The sequence below is a fragment of the Danaus plexippus genome, assembly GCF_018135715.1.
Source record: "Danaus plexippus chromosome 18 unlocalized genomic scaffold, MEX_DaPlex mxdp_20, whole genome shotgun sequence".
Taxonomy (NCBI): Eukaryota; Metazoa; Arthropoda; class Insecta; order Lepidoptera; family Nymphalidae; genus Danaus; species Danaus plexippus.
Genome location: NW_026869853.1, coordinates 5,277,259 through 5,299,603, shown reverse-complemented (window position 1 = coordinate 5,299,603; position 22,345 = coordinate 5,277,259). Strand labels below are relative to the sequence as shown.

At 44.6% G+C, this 22,345-nt stretch overlaps 4 protein-coding genes across 8 annotated transcripts; 2 read left to right on the top strand and 2 right to left on the bottom strand.

Moving 5' to 3' along the window:
- Nucleotides 1–743: 743 nt before the first annotated feature.
- Nucleotides 744–12,484, bottom strand: LOC116772834 (protein kinase C). 4 transcript variants are annotated; one of them, XM_032665114.2, is made up of 19 exons: nucleotides 12,213–12,484; nucleotides 11,911–12,043; nucleotides 11,725–11,839; nucleotides 10,322–10,382; nucleotides 10,052–10,232; nucleotides 9,930–9,961; nucleotides 9,785–9,855; nucleotides 9,539–9,689; nucleotides 9,091–9,227; nucleotides 8,862–8,934; nucleotides 8,577–8,618; nucleotides 8,393–8,485; nucleotides 7,970–8,076; nucleotides 7,389–7,770; nucleotides 7,107–7,159; nucleotides 6,688–6,874; nucleotides 6,465–6,604; nucleotides 6,281–6,379; nucleotides 744–5,472 (listed from the first exon to the last, which is right to left on the bottom strand). In XM_032665114.2, the coding sequence occupies exons 1-19, from the start codon at nucleotides 12,307–12,309 to the stop codon at nucleotides 5,395–5,397; spliced, it is 2,232 nt and encodes a 743-aa protein (XP_032521005.1). In that variant the 5' UTR covers nucleotides 12,310–12,484; the 3' UTR covers nucleotides 744–5,394. The 4 variants fall into 4 exon arrangements, with proteins under 4 accessions (XP_032521005.1, XP_061384361.1, XP_061384362.1 ...); XM_061528377.1 differs by having other exon boundaries at nucleotides 8,393–8,458; nucleotides 12,213–12,483; XM_061528378.1 differs by lacking the exon at nucleotides 8,577–8,618 and having other exon boundaries at nucleotides 8,393–8,458; nucleotides 12,213–12,483.
- Nucleotides 3,064–3,879, top strand: LOC116773262 (uncharacterized). The gene has a single exon (XM_032665681.2). The coding sequence runs from the start codon at nucleotides 3,064–3,066 to the stop codon at nucleotides 3,877–3,879; it is 816 nt and encodes a 271-aa protein (XP_032521572.2).
- A 479-nt stretch (nucleotides 12,485–12,963) lies between the features above and the next one.
- LOC116772982 (ADP-ribosylation factor-like protein 2) lies at nucleotides 12,964–14,607 on the top strand. The gene is made up of 4 exons (XM_032665322.2): nucleotides 12,964–13,123; nucleotides 13,276–13,431; nucleotides 13,631–13,829; nucleotides 13,963–14,607. The coding sequence occupies exons 1-4, from the start codon at nucleotides 13,059–13,061 to the stop codon at nucleotides 14,095–14,097; spliced, it is 555 nt and encodes a 184-aa protein (XP_032521213.1). The 5' UTR covers nucleotides 12,964–13,058; the 3' UTR covers nucleotides 14,098–14,607.
- Nucleotides 14,504–17,514, bottom strand: LOC116772981 (pinin). Of its 2 annotated transcripts, none has more exons than XM_032665321.2 (6): nucleotides 17,295–17,514; nucleotides 17,080–17,214; nucleotides 16,685–16,904; nucleotides 16,228–16,522; nucleotides 15,473–15,727; nucleotides 14,504–15,261 (listed from the first exon to the last, which is right to left on the bottom strand). In XM_032665321.2, the coding sequence occupies exons 1-6, from the start codon at nucleotides 17,420–17,422 to the stop codon at nucleotides 15,140–15,142; spliced, it is 1,155 nt and encodes a 384-aa protein (XP_032521212.1). In that variant the 5' UTR covers nucleotides 17,423–17,514; the 3' UTR covers nucleotides 14,504–15,139. The 2 variants fall into 2 exon arrangements, with proteins under 2 accessions (XP_032521212.1, XP_032521211.1); XM_032665320.2 differs by having other exon boundaries at nucleotides 14,504–15,264; nucleotides 17,295–17,512.
- Nucleotides 17,515–22,345: the final 4,831 nt, after the last annotated feature.

Below are 22,345 nucleotides of genomic sequence, written 5' to 3'. Positions count from 1 at the left end.
AGATTTATTCATTAATAACATAAAGGTATAAAAGTTTCTATTTATTCTATAATCTTCTGCGACGCGAGTAGAGTTGCAAGGGAGAAGGCGCTCGAGCAATCCTAACGATTTTAATATTTATTAAGAGGAAAATAGAGAGCACCTAAATGCGTTTAAAACATCTACGAACCTTCCTATTGTGTTTGTAAATCGTGAAGTAAATTGTTAAGGTAAGAAGAGACGGCTAAACAAGCTTTAGCCGAGTTAAAATACCCACCACCAAATAATCTGTTGAGAACCACAAAGCAATCAGCTAACCGCCGGCCGTGACCACGGATTTCATTACCGAAAATTACATTTGAGCTCTTAATACAAGACAGGGCCGAGTGCTCAGGTGAGGGTACTGAAGGAGTCTTCAAGTGACGAGCAGCAGACTAGTGTCGGTGATGACTAAGAGATCACAAACACAGATCCGGGCTTTAATAAAATACTTATAATAGTGAGCGAGGCACGTGAAGACACTTTATGACAGTGGCCACCTCAGGTATTATCGCAACGATTCAAGACAGAGAGTAGTATTAAAGTATTGGTTGTCTCTTTTTTAATCAATTCTTGGGTAATTTATCTGTAATTAAGAGGAAACTACTGTATTGTCTGTCACACATGTCGTCACGTGCCCCGGGACCGCCCAGCACCACGCCAGCCGGTGCGGGAGGTCGGTCAGTGAAGGGTTCGGGGTTCGGTAAAAAAACAAACAGCGAGTGTGTAATCTATTTTGATCGTTTTAATAGACATGTAGGATTACATTTACATATTTGACTCCATCATATAACTATATCATAGGTATTAGTTATCCAGCTAAGGTGTTTCTAAATGTGACCAGTGAACAAACGACAAACACACGTGGCACTCGGGCGCCAACACACACGCTCTCGCTGGCTACCATCGATAAACACACGGTACGGCTGGGCTGAGGGCGGCTGAGGGCGGGCGAGAGCGGGCCTGGGCTCGCAGCCGCCTCAGCCTATTCTTTACTATATGTGTATATATATATAATCTTTGGCTGAGACGCGCCTCTCGGAAGCGTAAAATATAAACATTTAAAGGTGAGTCAAAACAACTCTCGAGGCGACACGAACGCTCTATATAAGTATTATTTGATTGCACGGACGGCCGGTTCTCAACCGGCGACTCGTATAAAACCATACGATATAATGTACAACTGTATAATAAAATAACAAAAATAAAAACATTGCGGCCTTTCGGCGGTGACGTCACAGTGGCACCTACGACGTCACACTTGTACTACGTCATCGACTGTATAATCTCGGTCTGAAGCCGCAGCGAGATGAGAAAACTCTTAAATACATTTTGGTAACTTCGAAAGTCTCAAAAAACAAATTCCAAATGTAACAAACGTTTCGTCCGCGAACACAAACATCATATAAACATGTAAAAATATAATCAACAGACGTATTACAATAAATCAATATTCCATAAAATTCGTAGACGTTTGAAACATTACAATAATCTCTTAAATGTAAACAGTAACCTTCAATTATTATGGCACGAAATTAACGACATTCATTTAAAGCGTCCTGGGTGAAGACTCACGAGCTCCACGAACAATCTGCAACTCACGAGACTTCCAGAGTGACGTGGAACGGATCGTACGACGGTAAAAAGACACGCACGCACGCACGCAAGCACACACACACACACAGATACACGCAGACACAAACACACACCGATACACAAACACACACCCACACACACACACACACCCACCGATACACACATACACACCCACCGATACACACATACACACACACAGCCACACACATACACAGACACACACACACACACACAGATACACACAGACACACGCACACACGCACACACTCACACACAGAGACAGAAACAGACATACACAAACAGACACACGCACAAGCCGCTGCAGCACGAGTCGGTTTGTTTTTTAAAACAATAAAGCTCTCAAACATAACAACTTAAAGCACGAGCCGTCCTCGCTCCACATGACTAGCACTCGGCACTACCGACTCGGAAGTCGTTCGTCGACATAAACAGACGGACAGAGATTCTGTTTTCACTTCGCTATGTTTTTCTACTTAAGAAGCTACTAATACTTCATAATACTAAAAAATATCGTAAAAACATATTTAAAAAAATTGTAAATATTTACCGACGGACGACGAGCGGGGCGATCCTAAACTGGATGCCGTCTCGCTCTGACATATACGAGGAACAGGGACAGAATATAAACATAGAGGGGGGAGACACTGGAACGATTGCTATAAAATAGTTACATATGATAACTTGTACACTTCAATAAACCTTTATATAATTATTACAACATGTTGTGCTTCATATCGACATTCTGTTAGTTTGACTAAACGAAAACAAACTATAAAATACATCGTAAAATTATTTAACATATCATTATTTAAAGTCGTTATTATTATGCGTTAAAGCATGTCCAGAACGGAACACGTTATGGAACATCCGGACTGACCGCACACAGACAAACAGAACACACACACACGCGCGCACACTACACCGAGTACACAGACGGACACGCACACAAATAAATAGAGGCGACGCACACTAGTACGTAAAGTAAACACTCATCTAAATTAATTTTTGGTAAATATATCTAATACTACTTTAAGGATTATCCCGAGGAAACAAGTGACGTGGCTCGGGACACGGACCAGACGCACTGAGCGATGCAGGACAACGCACCCACCCTGACCATCGGTACGTCGACACTTACCGGTACTCGAACCTCTGGCTCCAAGCCCCAGACCCCAACTTTCAAACCTCCAGCCCCAAAATTCGAGCACTGACCACTGAGATCAGATCCCAAGCCTCGAGAGTCGAACACCGAGCCCCGATATTCGAGCCTCGTGACCCTGAGACTAGATCCCCAAGCCCCAAACCCCTAGACTCGACCCCAACCCCCAGGATCAAACCCCGGACCCCGACACTAGAATATCGAGCCCAAGAATTCGAGCACCGAGTCCCCTGATTAGATCCCGAGCACCGAGAGTCGAGCCACAAGCCATGTGTCCCGAAATTCGAGCCTCGAGCCCTGAGACTCAAACCCCGGGCCCCAACACTCCATCTCCGAGCCCCGAAATTCGAGCCTCGAGCCCTGAGACTCAAACCCCGGGCCTCAACACTCCATCTCCGAGCCCCGAAATTCGAGCCTCGAGCCCTGAGACTCAAACCCCGGGCCCCAACACTCCATCTCCGAGCCCCGAAATTCGAGCCTCGAGCCCTGAGACTCAAACCCCGGGCCTCAACACTCCATCTCCGAGCCCCGAAATTCGAGCCTCGAGCCCTGAGACTCAAACCCCGGGCCTCAACACTCCATCTCCGAGCCCCGAAATTCGAGCCTCGAGCCCTGAGACTCAAACCCCGGGCCTCAACACTCCATCTCCGAGCCCCGAAATTCGAGCCTCGAGCCCTGAGACTCAAACCCCGGGCCTCAACACTCCATCTCCGAGCCCTGAAATTCGAGCCTCGAGCCCTGAGACTCAAACCCCGGGCCCCAACACTCCATCTCCGAGCCCCGAAATTCGAGCCTCGAGCCCTGAGACTCAAACCCCGGGCCTCAACACTCCATCTCCGAGCCCCGAAATTCGAGCCTCGAGCCCTGAGACTCAAACCCCGGGCCCCAACACTCCATCTCCGAGCCCCGAAATTCGAGCCTCGAGCCCTGAGACTCAAACCCCGGGCCCCAACACTCCATCTCCGAGCCCCGAAATTCGAGAACCGAGCCCGGAGATTAGATCCCTGAGGCCCGAGGTTAGATTCTCGTACCCCGAGACTCAATCTCCAAGCCACGAGACTCGTGCCCCGTGCTCCGTGTCCTGAAACCTCGTAACTTCCTCTCGAGCACAAAGCCCCTCTCCTCTTTCGCCGCTAAGTACAAAGTAACTACAAACACGAGGCTAACGACTTACTTAAGCGATACATTATTTAGGCGTCGATCCAATCTAAACGAGTATCGAATCTAAAATACAAATGACCGAAACAAATAAACAGCGGGTCCACGTCCGCGTGCAGGCGACCCCAGCCCGGACACCCGCGACCCCTACCCTACGACTACTCAATTAAACTTTGGTTCGTTAAGTACACGAAGCGTCCGCGTGGGAAGTTCATAGTCTGACTAAATAGCTGGTGAGCCGCTATCTACCGCTCGGTAACCTCGCTCTACCCGCACGTCACGCAACAGACTCCGCGACACGGGCGTCACGTGAACGTCTTTGTACTCTCAGTACTCAAATTAATATTTCCTTATAAAGACTACAACGCAGTAAACAACAGACACACACACACACACACATCCAACTCTCGGCTTAGACTCGTCATATATTATTTAACTAACGTAAGGTGTGACGGTCCGACCCGGCGGACTGGAAGCGGACAGGAGACACATCCCGTCACCCTTAGGAACCGACTACCCTACGACATCGACACGACAGAGACGACATCGGGAATCTCCTACCTTACGATATTAAAGCCTTAAACAAGCTTCATCATCCGCGAGATTTAAAAAAACCTAAGCTAGTGACAATAAATTAATGACTATGTAGAAAGAAAATACACACACACATACAAGGTGACACAAACACACGCACACAGACACACATTCAACAAGACGCCCTTCAAAATGGGGTTATCGGACGTCGCGCTCAAGTTGAACCCACGGACGACAAACAACACAACAATACAATAACATCTCACTATATAATGTCAGTGGGGGGAGGGGGAGGGGGAGGGGAGGGGAGCCGGGGTAGGGGTGGGGGGAGACGGTGATACATTATATACAACACATCGCTCGATACTAGCGACAGATGTCTGCTCCAAGGTTTGGCATCTTTAACAACGAGGTATTAGGGGGTCTATAATCTTACAAGTTTAATAACCTTAGGACCTAAGTTAACCATTACTATGTATACGACGTTTGTGCGAGTCTCTGGGTGCGGGGGAGGGGAGGGGAGGGGAGGTTGTGGGGGCACGTCGGCTCACTCTAGTTACACTAACGACACGTTTCAAATAAGAACGTCTCCAGCTACATATTATCCGATACCGTAACGTGAGCTCTAAGTGCAGCGTGCTCCGTGAGGCCGAGCCGAGCCGTCGCCCTTGTAATCTATATTAAACATAACACGCACAAAGTCCATCGCAAGCGGTGAGGGTCCTCCTCGACGGGCTGGTGTCGCGCGTCGCCTGTCATCGACGTGAAGGTGGTCGGAGGACGGGCGTCGGTCGGTCCGAGGACGGTCCCGCGGACAGACGGACCCCGCCCGGGAGCCGCGCGGGGACGGGCGGCTGTGGGCGCGTGGTGATCGCGTGGTGGGCGCGGAGGGCGCGAGGTGGGCGCGCTCATGTCGGCGGCGGCCGGTCCGGTGGCGGTGCCGGGTTGAAGTCCTTATTCACGAACGAAAAGCCCTTGAATTCCTCCTGAAACGTAACACGAGAGATGTGTATCATCCGTAACGGTAATTTTAAATTCTCATTTCAGTGACACTTGAGGGGCGCATCCCTCTTGAATATGTAGGGAATCGGGAAATATCTATTCGGGCCACTAGCTCTGCTCACTGGGGCAGGTCCAATACCGTTATAGTTCTTAAGACGAGAGTTTAAGCTAAAAGAAAAGAACATTGTCTTTCTCCTTTGCCCCCAGGCACATGTCCCATCGGGTTGACTCAGAGTCGGCCGTGTAAGGTTTGTCCCGGCTGCTTCGGCTAGGTACCAGGAAGCTGTACTGCCAGGACGTGGACCAGAGAAGTTGAAGACTTGTTTAGACCTCCGCGGCTTTGACTTTCTTATTTTGGAACTAATATTCGGAGATTTGCGGCTTCGAAATTAAAGATTAAGTGGTGCCGAATGCTCGTGATCTTTAGCCTGGCCACCTTCCGTCGCCAACCAAGAGAGCTCTGTCAGGACGATGTGGATATACACACTTACTACGACTCGTTTACCGAAGTCTTCCCTCACAGCCTTAGACATGTCTGATGTCGTTAAAATGTAACACACTCAACTCCCTCATGGATTAAAGGACACATCGATTGAAAAGGTTCACAGACGAGGGCTATCCTTCCGGAAGTAATGGCATCGAGGATCCTGACGACCCTTGCTCTCCTCACAGGACGGGTGGAGAATGGACCTCACCCGTCGACGGATCAACACCGACATTAAAGGTCCGCTCTTCAGCCGACCTCTCCGATTGACGAGTAAGCAACTCAAAGGGGCTACAGCTTTAGTGTACCTGGTTAATAGCTCGCAGCACGTCGGGCGGCACGGGAGTGAGGCAGGGCTCCTCCTTGGTGAACTCTGCGTCGAAGTTGGCCGCCTCGCGCTTGCTCTTCTGCAACACGAATGTCATATACATACGGTGGCGTTCATTACAAATGTTCGTCTGGAGCCTCGATGGTGTAGGGGTGTGTACTGACCACCTTGGGCCTGAAAGGCGGACGCAGCCTCCTCTGCGCGAGCGCGTCCCAGTCCATGTCCTTGAAGAACGCGTGCTGCTTGATGCCGGCCGGGCCGCCCAGCACGCCCAGGCGCCGGGAGGGGTTCTTGGTCATGAAACCTGAACACAAATTTAATGAACGTGTTGAATCCATCCAAGGCTGAGAGTTAGCGACGGATTCCAGGTTCAGTCCGTCTGTATACCTTTGAGTATGGAGACGGCGTCCTTGGAGAGCCACACGGGGTAGAGGACGTCGTCGTGCAGAATGGACTCGAACAGGTCGTCCTCGTTGTCGGCTTCGAAGGGCGGCTGACCCGCCAGCATCTCGTACAGCAACACGCCCAGCGCCCACCAGTCCACGGACGGACCGTACTCTAACTCCTGGAGGATCTGGAACGAGACACCGGTGATACCGTACTCACTCCATAATAAACGCCGACTTCACCCGAGTCACAATACCGTCTGTCGCGCGTCCTCACTCCTGATAGTCAGTAACTACATTGAGTTCCGTCAAACGCTAAACATCACTATCACAGATCTCTAATTAAAATCGCGATCACAGTTTTTTTTATTCTACATAATATGGTCGTTTTAATTGTTTATTGTTTATAATAAAGCTCACCTCGGGAGCGATGTAGTCCGGGGTCCCGCAGAACGTGGTGGTGGTGGCGCCGTCTGTAACAAGGCGCGTCTCGATAAGTCACCTCCCTTATATGCCGAGGAAGCTTCGCGGCGAGACTCCTCTGTCAGCTCTCATAATCTCAATATCACCGGGCACTTCATGCATCGCAATCGACAAAAACGGATTGTTCTGCGTCCCCCCTCCATGCTCTTTTATCATCATATGAGTATGACTCGTGTCGGTGGTGTGCGTCGAGTTCGTGTTTGTGAGCGTGTTGCTTACCGAGTATGCCCTCCTTGCACATGCCGAAGTCCGCCAGCTTGCAGTGTCCGTCGCTGTCCAGCAGGATGTTATCCAACTTGAGGTCCCTGTAGATGACTCCGTGGTCGTGTAGGAAGGTGAGCGCGAGCGTCACCTCGGCGGCGTAGAACCTGGCCCGCGGCTCGTCGAACTTGCGGGCGCGCTGTATCTGGAACATGAGGTCGCCCCCGTCCACGTACTCCATGACGAAGAACAGTCTCTCGGGCGTCTGGAAGGCGCAGTGCAGCGCCGTGAGGAAGGGATGCCGCGCCGCCAGCGCCAGCACGCGCCGCTCCGTCAGCGTGCACTCCACGTCGTCGTCCTGGACGATAGCGTCTTTCTTGAGGACTTTCACCGCGTACACCTGCACACACAGCACACACCGCCTTCACTACCGACATATCTCAATGTAAAACCTTCGAGCGTCATCAGTGAGCGAGACATTTTCATGTTCACCTCATCTAATACATTATTCATTTTGTTCGCAAAACCAAATTTTTTTAATGTGTATTAGGCGCGTCATTTTAACAGTCCTCCCCCACAACCAGCCCCGTCCCTCTCACCTCGTCGGTCCCCTTCTTCTCTGCCAGCATCACCTTGCCGAAGGATCCCTTTCCCAGCACCTTAATGAACGTGAAGTCGTCCAGCACCGCCCTGGCCCGCGGCTCGCCTGCACACACACACACACACCCGTCACCCGTTAACACACACTACTATATATATGTGTATATCAACATATAAAGAGTTGCTCACAAAATTTATTCTTTTAATTATTATTACTATTTCATAATGATAATGTTAGTTACACAAACACAAAACACGACGGGCCGCAGTCTCCGTGTTTGTTATCGTTCATATTATTATTGTATAGTGCAGTATAGTGTCCGCTAGACGCGACACCGGGTTAAGGAGCCGTGCAGGTGATTCAACGATAGGCTGGGATGGAGCGGGGACGATAGTAACAAAACAAGTGGAACGTTAGCAACCTGTCGGACACGGCGCCTCGTCCAAGCCGAGGAGGTCGCGGGGCGCGTGCCGGGCCGCCTGCTGCCCTACACCATCATCACTCACGTTAACAACTACACTACAGGAGACACACATTACAATAAAAAACTTTAAATAGCATTCAATCAGCAACGGCCCACCACCGTAGCTAAACAAAAATGAAACCTTCGTAACACGCGAAGATGTCGGCCAGCTCCGCCCACGGACCTACACACACACACACACATGTACAAGAGTGAACGAGGAACTACATGCACATGCATCTCACGAGTCACGAATGAATTCTTAAACTTCAACATATATAATCAACATTTTTCAATTCAATCGTGAGGATGATTTTAATCACGCAGTAATGACGCGTGCTTTTTTACTCGCGAATAGATCACCAGTCAAAGCGATGCCACGACACCACCGGTGTCACACAGGTAAACGTCATCTGCTGCGACTCACCCTTGTCGTCTTGCTTCTCGTCCTTGAGGTCGACCAGCTCCGGCGGACCCTCCAGCAGCGGAGTGTTCAAGTACTGCACAGCGAACATAGGACACGTTATTAATACCTGCACCACACGCACTGCATCACACGAACGGTTCACATTACACATAAGGCAGGTCTTCGCATGTCACAGTCGCTCTGTTCTTTTCATTTATAATATTAATTAATGAAAAGTAAAGTGTTTAACCTTGGAGGCCCTGGGTCGCGGGTTCTTGTCCGGCGAGATGCCCATCTCACTGAGGATCTCCGCCATGGCCTTGGTGTTGATGCCGCAGTTGTTGGCCACATTCTTCTGACAGCGTTTGTGGACGTTCATAGAGCACACTGGACACCGCACCGAACAGAACATTAAGCGCTTATAAAGTCTGCCAGAGCGTGATAAGAACATAACCAAGTGTATGTCGCGCCGAGCTCTATGAGGACGCGCGGCTGACTGCACGTCACGAGTTAAAGAATTCTGATGAAACCTTACAGTGATGTGCTTCAGAAAGCGGAGCAGGACGGCCTACGAGCTCCCAGAGGATCGCGGCATATCGAGTCGAAGTATTTAAACAATAAGAGTACTAAAACCATACACACGAGCGGACTCTTGGCACACATTTTCCTGTAATAACTATCACATCTGTATAGCATACCCTCGCACTGCAGGCCCTGTTTGATGAGTCCATAGAGCAACGAGCCGCAGTGGTCACAGAACGTGAACCGCTTGTACGAGTGGACCACGAACCGGTGAGGGACGTTCACGTTGAACCGCTGGCCACCGGACACACCCACGCTGCTCTGCTGCTGCAGGAGCAGTGACACGGGGAGGATTCAGTAGAGCAATCGACAATGATTAGTGATGAGTTTCGATATGTGAGAGGGAGCGGTGAGACACGTACCTCTTCCTTCATCCCCGGGCACTTCGTCACGACGGACGAGTGGCACCGCTTGTGAACCACGCACGTACACACTGAAACAGATGCTCCACATCAATCATCGCCCACAGACTACAACCACTTACATCCGGCGAATGACACCACGTACCTTGACATTGGTAGCCTTGTTTTCCGATACCCCTGGAAAATAAAATAATATGTTACGGGACGCCATTTTGTTAAAAACATTTTTGCTCGAGAGAGAGTTCGAATGGGTTCAATATATATCACCATATAAACTCGCGGCAGTGGCTGCAGAATGTGGGCTGCCTGAGGAAAGTGGCCATGAACTTGTGACCGTTGACCTGATGGACTCGTCTCCTGAGCGCCCCGCGACGCCGCGCGAACCCCGCACCTTCCTTGAACTCGCGTCCCCGGGCAGCGCGAGCCGCGCCCGCCCCCCCGGCCACTCCTACACACATATCTCAATAACTGTCACCTCAATAAACGGCTAATGAATGCAGTTGTCGCTGACATGTATCAATACACCACTGAACCCACCTTGACAGTTCCATTTAAGATCAATCTTCAGATGCAGCTTCCCCTGAGGTTCCAAGTCCACCTACAACCAAACAAACAATTACAATTTGAAATACATCGTAGTTATAAAGAACAAGAGAACTCTTTTGCCACAACAACATTTATATTACACTGTTTGTGAAATGTCCATTTTAAATGTCTGTCTTTAAATGTTTGGTCTCGTAGAGTAATGTTCTCTACTTAGAGCAAAAATAATAGTAACCACTAGAAAAGATATAAAGTGTGAAGTGAAAAAGCTTTGCACTCTTTCATGACTCAATCGACTTTAAATTACAATTTGAAACAATCACCATCAGAGTGAAAAGCCAGTCCTTAAAATATGCAAATCAAATTGAATAACATATCGTTTCTAAGAATTGTGTTTCCAAACAGTCAGACCTCTCATAATGTAACACGACATATTAATTAATATATAGGTCAACATATGTGTTACACAAACTGCTCAGGAAACAGTTTTGAAGCACTAGTGGTGTTGTGGTATGACCGGAGCGGATAATTACAAATGTTGACTTGTCACTGTAAATTGAAGTCAGGGTCCACATGTGATGCTGACACGGACCTCTCCTACACAATACTCTTATGAAATATGTTTCCAAACTAATATGCTTTGAATCTCCGTTTCTGATACAAGTAAATAATTTCATATGATTAATGGACTCCTTTAATTTCTTCTACAATAATTACTTTGGCACATTTTTCCCCATTCTTATCTACTTGTTTTTGAGTGGATCTAGTAAATGTATAATTTGCCAAATTCTATTACCACCATTTTGTATGAACACTGAGATGATCAGTATAACTTAATTGAACCCACTCTACTAGCAGAGTCTACTTTGTATATACTACGATTCTTCATGTATGTAGATGTATCTGGAATGAGAAGCTTTACAACTGACTGACCTATATATTATTATAATGAGGAGGCAGTGAGACAGTTCCCACTAACCAACAATATATATTTTTTTTGTGTGATTAGTCATATTTATATTCAAGGATATAACATCACTGATCAGATGCACCAAGCCCAGTAAATACATCATAAACAAGACACAGTGAAGAGACATGTACACTTTACACTGAAATGTTTTTGAAACCGTTTAAATGACTTCATGAGGAAAACTCAAGATAAATGAGTGAGTCATCAACAAACCAACAGGGTGCTATGACAAACACGTCTCAGAATACTTTAACTTTAAATAAGACTCAGTCACAGCAACACAAACACTCTCACGCCAACCCAGTGAAACCTTCATCTATATTTAATTTTTAATTCACACAAACTGTAACTATGACATCGAAGGTGATTCAGAGAAATTAAATATGGTGATTTGGTTTGTGAGAGTTAAAATGTTTATTACACTCACCCAAAAATCAGTAGCATCTTTTTCACGATGCATCAGATCTTCAAATGGTATGGTGCAGTTTGCAACAAAATCATCAGGAGGTATCGCTGCATCATGAAATACTGTGATACCCAAGCTAAAAAAATCGTTTAGTATGCTTTAGATTGCCAAAAAAAAAACGAATAGTTTCCCTGGTGAGACACTTACCTGGTGACATTCTGTACTTCATGTATAAAAGTTTCGTTCCATATAGGGTCAAATGTTTTGGGTTTAGTGCTGGACCGGTCTAGATGGTGCTCGTCGGCGTCGATAGACACGTACGGATCAATGGGTTGGTCATCTACAAAGATATCGCATATTTACAAATATTACCAACACCCATTTTGGTAAACATGAAATCATATTTTATACGCAAACTTATCCAAACATATCTTCCTATCCTAAAATATACACTCTCTGTTAAATGTTATAGTGTTATATAGAATGTTTCTAATATTTTCGGGACTCACCTGGCTTCCCGAAGGTCATGTTGTGCCGTTTCTGAAAGTCGGTCGGCCTGAGGCCCGTCGCCTCGCACACCTTAACTCGCACGGTCCCGCTAAACATAGTGCCGACGACCAACGAGCCCTATCACCAAGACCGCGCCGCCACACTATCACTTCCACTTTTTAAACCCACTGAAAATCATTGAAGGGGCTTCATAATCGAAACAGAAATAGAGACTTGACAGCGATGAGATCGGCCATGGATGGATTTATTCCACTCTATGGCTCACTGATTCCCATTTGTCATTGGATTCTAAGAAAAAAATGCGTTTGTTTTTGAGGCCATTACTTTTTAAGATATAAAATTAAGTATGTATGGGGTAATTTATTTAAACAAATCATAGTCTTATACTTAACTGTGATTTTTTTAAATAAAGAGTATTTTACATCGCAAACTATAGTCACATTTATTAAAAAGTAACCACTTTTTTTTCTGGACGCCTTAAACTAAAGGATTTCTTTTTTCTAGTAAATAGTAATAAATTGTCATTATTATTACTTATTTACATATTTTAAGACACAAGCAAAACGATATTTTGTCAATAACATAAAGATGTAACATTTAGCTAATGTATTTTTTTTTACTTTTATTTTCTAAGATTATTAGCTTTAAGCTGCATATTCTTTACGACTTCCTCAGACTATTCATAAAAAGATAGTTACTTAGCATTATAAGTATATAAATAAACAAGTCAATTCTGTCAAGTTTAGAAATGTCAAATTGCAGATCAATTTGACTATTTGACTTTTGTTGTCATCAAACAATGCGAATGCTAGTGATCCAATCTGGTATTTAAATTGAAGTTAAAAATGGGGTTCTTAACTATTTTAAAAAAACTACGGCAAAAGGAGAAAGAAATGCGCATACTTATGCTGTATCCTTTTTATTTGTTTGTTGTATAATTTACCAATTAATTAGCACATTCAACATTTTTTGCTTCGATGACTCACAATTTGTACCTGTATAAAAGTAGTGGATATCAAAGATATTTAAATTAATTACATTTCTTAACTACCAATTTCTCAGTGGACTTGACAATGCTGGTAAAACGACAATTTTAAAACGTTTCAACGGAGAGCCGATAGACACAATTTCGCCAACTCTCGGTTTTAATATAAAAACTTTGGAACATCGTGGCTATAAACTAAATATATGGGACGTCGGAGGGCAGAAATCATTAAGGTCTGATATTATATTTCGTTTAAGTTACCTAATTTATAAGATTAATATCAACAAGCAAAGGTACATCTGCAATCACTTATCATGCTAAGTGCTTTTCTTATAGAGTTCTAAATTATTTCTATCAATATTTCAAGGTGCAGTCGATATGTATGTGCATATAAGTTTTAACACCAGCTCTTCATACACTTTAAAATACTAGGTCATACTGGAAGAATTATTTTGAGAGCACAGATGGAGTGGCGTGGGTTGTCGACAGTGCTGATGCTAGGAGGTTGTCGGATTGTGCAAAAGAGCTGCACTCCCTCCTCCGAGAAGAAAGACTGGCCGGAGCAACATTACTAGTGCTGGCTAATAAAGCTGACCTACCGGGAGCCCTGACACTGCAGGAAATAAGAGAGGTGGACACACAGGAAACTAACATTCTTAAACATTCTTTAAAGATTTAGTTTGATTGACTTTAAAATGTGAATGGATTGTCGCAAGTAGTATATACTGGGTACTAAATTAACAACTGATTGTCTTATCTTCCAGGCTCTTGATTTGGATAGTATTAAAACCCATCACTGGCGTATACTGAGCTGTTCAGCGGTGACAGGAGAGAACCTTCTAGATGGAATGGACTGGATGCTGGATGACATCGCCTCCAGAATATTTACACTTGACTGATTGCTTAACAAACAATACTTAAGACTCTTTCAAGAAATGCTTATTATTGTGTTGCGTGCCTGTCATCTCAAATGTTGGGAACCTATATAATTTCTGCTTCCTTCATGTTTGTTTTGCACAAATTATATTAATGTAAATTTATATAATATTATATTTCTCAGATCTTATATCAATGTGAAAGAACACTTTAAAGCTCTTTTCTTAACAAATTCTAAATAATGTGTCCGTGGGATTGGTAAATTTCTCAACTTCTCAGTCATTGAACCATGTTAGTATTCGTAATTTTAGAAACTTATATCTCCATGAATCAGTTTGTTCAACAGATCATTATTGTAAAGTGTGACTTAATGTAAATTTTGGTATTCAGAACGGTCACAGGAAATACTCAAGAAAGCTGAAAGAACAATTAAAAGTGTTTCTTTTTATTTATTTCAATATATTGCTTGTAACATTTAAATTATACTTAGTTAATAATTTCTCAAGAGAAATAAACTTTTTACAACTCTAAAACATATTTTTCTGTTATGTTATTCTTCTCCGAAGTTCCGAGCGGTGGACATCACACTATGACATGTTTCAGCGAATGATCTTTTTCATATACTAAGTTCAACATTATCTAACGGCATGTTTTTTAAATGAAAATAAAGACATTAATAACTAGAATGAAATCATTTTCCAAACGGTTTAAAATTTTAATTAATATTGTTATGTTACAAAGCAAGCCAACATGTAGCCGGATTATTAAAACTGCTCTGATGTCCAACTCCCAAGCCCCACACTACTTCACAGTATGTCATGAGTCAACTCAACCCGTCTGTTATCTTAACAACAATGCCAATATTCTCTAATAAATCTATGTAATATAGTCTATCTGTATTTGTGTACTTTATCTCCTAAACGTCTTATAACTCTGAACCATAATTGATGTGAACAACACTTCAGTCTAGTATATTCGGATTGATCCGTCAGTCAGTCAGTCGGTCGGGTGTTCCTCATGCTATATTTGTATGAAGGCAGGTTATCATATGAGCCGCAGACAGCGCTAGGAATGTTCCTTGTGGTCCTCCGAATGAACCACCTCTTGTGTTATTTCTGTTTCCTTGGTGTCTTTCTCTTCACATTCTACTGTGGCGTTCTCTGTGTTGGTGTCCATGTTGGTTTCTTCTGCTGTAAATCATCAAACTTAGTATTTATTTGTAACTCTTTAAATGTTTATAAACTGGAGTTGTCTATGTGTGAGGTCTGTCTATCATATATTAATAAGAATTGACCACCTCAGCTGCACTATAACCATTAATGAAACTGTAATACTGTATTGATATGCCTTAGAAGTAAATTTAAAGTAACAATCTAACAATCCGAGTGATCCACTGACCGGTGATGTTGTTGGTTTCCCTACTATCGTCCTGCCTCTCATCTCCATCACTATCATATACTTCATCCTCGTCAATAGCAAACTTGTCTCTCCTCTTGTTGCGATCCTCTGGCTCCTCTTGTCTTTCCTCCTGTTTCGTCTGCGTGTTGTTCTGTTGATAATTTTCTTTAGCCCCAGGACCTCGGGGACGGAGAACTTTCATTTCTATCCTCAGCAGTTCTTCCTGGAGTTCTTGGCGTTTCAGTGACATTGTCTCTGGAAATGAAAAACATGTTTTCATTAATATAGTTGGAAAGTCTTTCAAAGCATGTTAATTCTTATAAGAGACTATGTTTAATGCTTCCCTCTAGTAGCACAGTATTGATATAAGTTTTGTATTTTGTTCCACATGCGGCTATGTAATGGGGTGAACAGAACAGCACATTTCATGAGAACATGATGATTTACTGATTGACAAATTGTAAGTCAGATGCCTCAAGGTGTTTGCTGTTAAAGGATCACTGTAATATAGACTGCAACTGTCAGTCGTTATGTCTCCTATCAGTTACTATTTAGATTGAGAACACGGAACGATATCTTTAACAGGTGTATGTTTATCAATTATAATTAGTGCATGTTTACTCACTGCGATAGTAAGGACCATATACAGCTGGAATTGTAAAGACCAAATACATTATTCCTATAACTCGCAGTTATTTGTAAAAACTTAGTTAGGAAACTGTTCCCAGAATAAACACACATTACACAATACTCACTTTCATGAAACTTTCTGCTGGAATTCAACTTCTCTGTGGCCTTTTCATCCAGTTTCTTTGGTAACCAATATACATGTGGTTTTGCTTTAGTAACTATGAAGTTGCCGAGACACTGCTGTGAAGCTTCCCATTTCTCAAACTCCTGAACTCGGGCCATCTTGGCTTCTAAAGCTTTAATTGTGGCCTTCTTGTGTTCTCTCTCAGCAAACAGAGTTCTTCTCTGTTTCTGTTCTCTTTCTTTTTCTAACTTTGCCTGTTCTTCAATTTTCTTTTCTACTTGGGCCTTTTTCTCCTCCTAAAGTAATATATACACCAATTAAATTGAGTTTTCCGTCTATGAAGGAACTTTCTACTTCAGGTGACGTGTGAAACATGTAGCGCACAGTGTACATGTAGAAATCAATTTACTTTAATATGTTACATCGATCACAAGATGTCAACCATGAGCTACACCTACCTTGGTCTGTAAAACAATTTCTTCTTGTTTGAACTTTTGAAGTGTTCCGAGAAGTGAACCGAATATTCTTCTGTTTCGAGTGCGAGCCTGTTCATCGTCTCCCTGTGCCCGCAACACGGCCGCGCGAGTGGGGAGCTCCTTACAAACAGTAGAATGAACACGGGCTCGTTTGTCAGGCACTTCCTCCTCACCATCACTATCTTGCACCCTTGCTGACAATCTATAATTAAAGAAATCAGTAAAAAGTGTAAAAAATTGCTAGTAACACAATCGATCTTGTAGACAAAATGGATAAGTTTCACATCACTACCTCCAAGCTGTAATGAAACGAATAAAATACTAAAAGTACCTCGTGGTCATGTTATAAAATGTTTGAATAAAAACAAGTTCCTTACCTACTAAACACGGTTTTGGTTTCATGTTTGCGCTTCAGAGGGTCGTCATTTTTAAAGTGATTGCTTAAATCTGAGTAGTTATTTCTCGCCGCGCCTCTAAGGCCACCTCGTGCATAATCCCCCGTACCATTAAATCTGCAATAAAGACTACAATTAATCTTGAATTCTAATTAATACTAATAAAGCGGGATCTGAAGGCTTTCGACATCCCTAACCTGTCAGTAAACCGCCCTGAGGTTTGCACTATTTTCTTAATATTTTCATCTATTTTAAACAAATTACTCTTTTCACTCTCTAACTGCGCACGTAACGTATTAAATGATATTGCTACTTCGGTCACCATATTGAGTTTTGTATGATTTTTTTAAACTAAATATCTACGACGATCATTAACATAACATTACATTTACTTAATGCTAACAGTTTGTTATCTGTACTCTATAGACTATAGTATACCACTGAGGAGAGAAACAGATAAAAAAGGAACGTTCACTAACTTGACATGTTTTATATTAGATAGATAAATATTTCTCTAAAAAAAATTTTTTATTTTATAAAAAGTATTATTATTCAGAAGTATTATTAACAAAGGAATATTCTAACATGAAGTAATTAAAAGGAACAAGAGCAGAGATCAAACCTTTAAAGCTGAAATATACTAGCTCGGTGTAGTGATATATTTTTTTATTATGATAACCGAGTGGATGGTTGCAAGAAATAAACTTTATGATTTGAATAATTAGGTGAATAAGTTAATTTAAACTTTCTAATTTGTGCATATAGAGTAACATTTTGACACTTTTTGAAAATTCATCATAATTTTTATGAAGTGTAAACAAGCTACAATATAATTTATAATAGTTTTGAATTATTAAAAAAATAAAAATATTCTACTTTCATTTTAGAGCTATCTAGATTCTTTTAAGTAAACTACAAACTCGCACTTTCTATCTATAGAACGTAACAGAGCAGTGTGTCTCCGACTGTTGTTTTTTTGTGTCAGTACTATCTATTGGACGCTAGATGTCGTGCTACTTAAAATAATTTAATAGGAATTCATTGATATACTATGAATAAACTAAACCTTTTCATTGCAAAGTACAAAGAAAATTGTTATCAAGTTTATTTTATTTCACATGGACTATATCATTAATAAATTTCAGTATGTCCGTCGGACCTCTCCGACTCCGTACATATATGACAACACAGCGAATCAAATTATTGTTGACTAATTTATTAAAATTTACAATTATAACAACATACGCCTCATATAAAAAGGCAGTGTGATCTGCGGGAACGAGCTGAGATACCAAGTTAGTATTAGGAAGCGAACCTCAAACGATCAAGCCGTTTTTAAAGTAACAGTTACTTATCGCTGAAACATTACTTAACAAAGGATCGACATTCGACACTTGTTGATCTTCAGCATCCGAGCTGTGGCTGGACAGGAGACCGGGCCACGGCTGGAGCTCATGGAGTGAGATGAGCGAGAGGAGGAGATGTTATGTTTTATTGATGTGAGGCTGTGAGCGTTACTACTTATGGGGAATTTATCGCTCGACACAACCTTACTAATGTCTTTAACAATATATATAAAGGCGTGGGAGATAGTGTGAGTAGTTTGGTCTCACTGCGAGTTCGTGTCGACGGGGAAACGATTTTTGAAGTTAGCAGTTGTTGATACTCTTAAAGCCGGGAGACCGGTGCAGGCGAGGAAAGTTACTCGGAATGTTTATAGTGACACTGTTAACGAGCGACTTTAAAAATACAGTCAAAAATGTTATGTTATGAAGAAAAGCTGTTCTAAAACCATCCGCCCGCTGAGATAAGAAAATAAATGACTCGTGACGTGACTGTTGGAGACAGCTCAATGTACACGCACAGTGAACTGTCCGGCTGCAGTTTAAATTACATACAACATCCACATCAAGCATTGATATCTTTTTCTGTTCGTTTGCTCGTTCCAGGTGTAGCATATAATGAGGAACGACTGAACCGCTTATGAAGGGAATCTCACAGGCTATCCTGGAATATCACATGGAGTAGGACGTACTTGGTGACCGACTTCAACAAGGAGGAAGTCGGCAATTCACCTGAGTGTGTGTTATGACGCCGCTCCTGCCATTGAAGGATTATTTGTGAAAGTTAATTGGTATGAGATATGGAGTCCAGGTCTGGTTCTGCCGGAGGTGTCTTCAAGACATCACTGGTATGTAGCGTTAGGAACTGCTCTCAATGATACCAACTACTACGATCAACACGTCACTCAGTGTTATCTAGATACATGTATGCTGATGAGAGTCACAGCTCAGGAGTCAGGGCGCCCGGCAGTTCGCTTAGCAGGAAGCGTTCACGTAACGGAGACACGCCTCGCATGTATTACACAGACCTCCTGAGCCGGAGTGACGTCACACCTGGTCCACTCTCACCTGTAGTTTTCTGTATTTTCCTTCAGTGTCAAAGATGCTCCGCGGAGCCCGGCGGAAGTGTTCTGGCGTTTGTGTGTATGTGTGTGTCAGCGTGTGGATCGTGTTTGTGTCTGTGAACGCATCTAATGTAGCTAATCAGCGACGCCACATTCCTCAGGAAGATTTTTTTCATTGAATACTGTCGAGCGTGAAACTAATGAGTGGAAACAGTGTCCTGTGTCGGTGACGTCTTGAAAGGGGCCGACGCTCGTATCAATTACGTAGCGCGGGGAAAAAAGCAATTAGCTGAAATGTGGAGCGCGGAACGTCGGGCGGCGAGCCTGTAGCAGGGCGGGAGACGAGACCACCACTCAGCCGTGACATGAAACATGGCGGACGGCTCTCACACACGCGCACACACACACACACCCACACACACTATTTATATATATATAAGGGGTTGGTAGATCGTGACGCGATAGGAAAGATAACATTTTGAGTGTTCTCGATGAATATCACTCATGAGTATTTTTAACAAAACACGAGTACATCCCGGCGCGACTGCTAGTCTAGGAGCGCCGGCTCGCACAACAAATGTATTTATAAAAAATGTCTAAATTAATTTACGTAATGGCATGTTTTTAATCTTTAATGACTGTTCTCTCCCCTGTCGCCCGTCCCCTGCCCCCGGTCCGTCACGCCGCTTGTCGTTATTGATGTGCCGTCGGCTGGTCCGCTGCCGATGCGGTTCTTGCACACAGCATATTATTAGCCGCGTCCCGTTTTAGTTCCTCTGTCGTTTTCTAATTGAAAGCCGTCGAGCGACATTTAGCACGTCAGGAGCGGCGCGGACTCCCTCCCTCTCCCTGATCGTTATCGCCCCGCTCTCTCTCTCGCTCCGTGCGTCTCTCCTCCATGTCACCTCCGTCTCCTGCCCGCGCGTCCAGCAACCTCCGCTGAGGCCGCGCTGTCCGCCGCCGCCCTCCCTCGTTCAGGTCGAGCGGTTCCGTCGCCTCGCCGTTTACAATATATTATAAATCATTCGCCCGTGCTTTATATCTCCATTAAAGCTGTCAGCCCGCTCTCCGGCGGCTCCGGCAAACATTACACTTCCGATGAATGTGGAGGGACGTTCGAAAACTAAACTGTTTGATCGTTCAGGAAATAAAAGGAAACGAACCGAGCGCGAGTCGGATGAATAAAAAGACTGGCGGAGCCGGAGAGAGCGGGCGCTGGCGGATTAATATAGAACATGTCGCATGAGACGACGGACGGGCCTGACAGGCCTGGCGGAACAGCTCCCGGCCTCGCCAATAAAACGTTCACTAATTAATGGCGCGGCTCCGAGCACGGACATGCGTATTAATAGAGATGCACGAGCGGCGCGGCGGCCAGCTCCTAGCGAGGACGGAGCCCCTTAGGGTGTATGAGTTTCATCATCAGCGGACATGAGTTTGGAAGCTCGGTAGACATGACCCGTTCCGACAGCTTGCACGCGGAGGGACTTATAGATAACGCTCACTTCTAACACCGCAGACACAGCTCGGAAGGCCTGCCTGTGCCTTGTGTCGAGTCGGTAGCTAGCGGCTCAAACGCCGCGCGTGCCGAAGCTCGCTCTCAACCCGTTCTGTCCTCGACAACTAACAAATCACGCGGAGACATCAGGCACGGAGCGCCGGCTGTTCCGCGGCGGTGAGCTGCATCCGATTGGAGCGGCCTGAGGCGGACTGAGGCGGACTGAGGCGGACTGTGGCGGACTGTAGCGGACTGTAGCGGACTAGTGCGGCGTGTCGGCCTGTAGACGCTCATTAGTACAGCTCGTTACTCGCGCCTCGCGCACTCGCTGATTTATATCTAGCTACTCATATGTATCAATTATATTAACGAGGGACAGTCGGCGGCTATCGGCCGCGGAGGCGCGTGCTCCGCGACCAGCACCCGCCGCCCTCACTCCCCGGGAGGAGAGGAGCTCATTAGTAACGTGACGGAAGCAAAATAAACGATTCGCAGACCGACATGAAACATGACTTCCGAGAACCAGACACACACACACACACACACACACACGACACCTGCCGGACAACCCTCGCCGGTGTATGTTTGTCGGTCCATTACTCAGTGTCCTCTAATGCTGCGACAGCTCCACTCGCAGCCTGAGGGTCACATCCCCGGAGATGAACAGCCAGTAGTAGGCACCTATAACGTATTAGAGTTTTTCTTTGCCTTTATTATGAATACGTGAGCCAGGTCCGTGACACGCATACAACGTATTTATTATTTATTTGCCTATTAAAGTGCAATGATCTCCAGCGTGTCAGTATCCCGCCGCGCCGCCTGGACACACACGGCCGCCAGTTGCGACTCAGTAAAAGTGTCCAGGGTCTGCGGCGGACGACTCAAGCGAAAACGAGTCTCGTATAGAAATGCTTCGTTGAAGTTAATTTAGATTCGCAGTGGAAACTGTTGAAGACGCCGCGGCGCGTGAGTTGACGTGGCGGTGATGATACCAGGACACGTATCTGTTGAATAGAAAATCTCTCGTCGTATCCTGTCTTTCAATGAAATAAGCACTCTCCTACCACGACTTCCGCCTTGCATCCACATCCGGTTCCGGTTCCGATAGAGACAGAGAGGAGAGAGGCACTGTCATCACGTAGGTCGTTCTATATAGTCAATACTAGCTATGAGCTCTTACTCTCCTCGCACATTAAACCCTCTGTGACACGAGTGGTGATGGCCGGTGACCGTGGAGGCGTCTCGGGAGAATGACCTTCAATACTAAACCATTTTAAACTCGCCTTGGGTTGAAGGACTAACATATTAAGCAACATTAACGACTCACAACTCCCTCGCTCTCG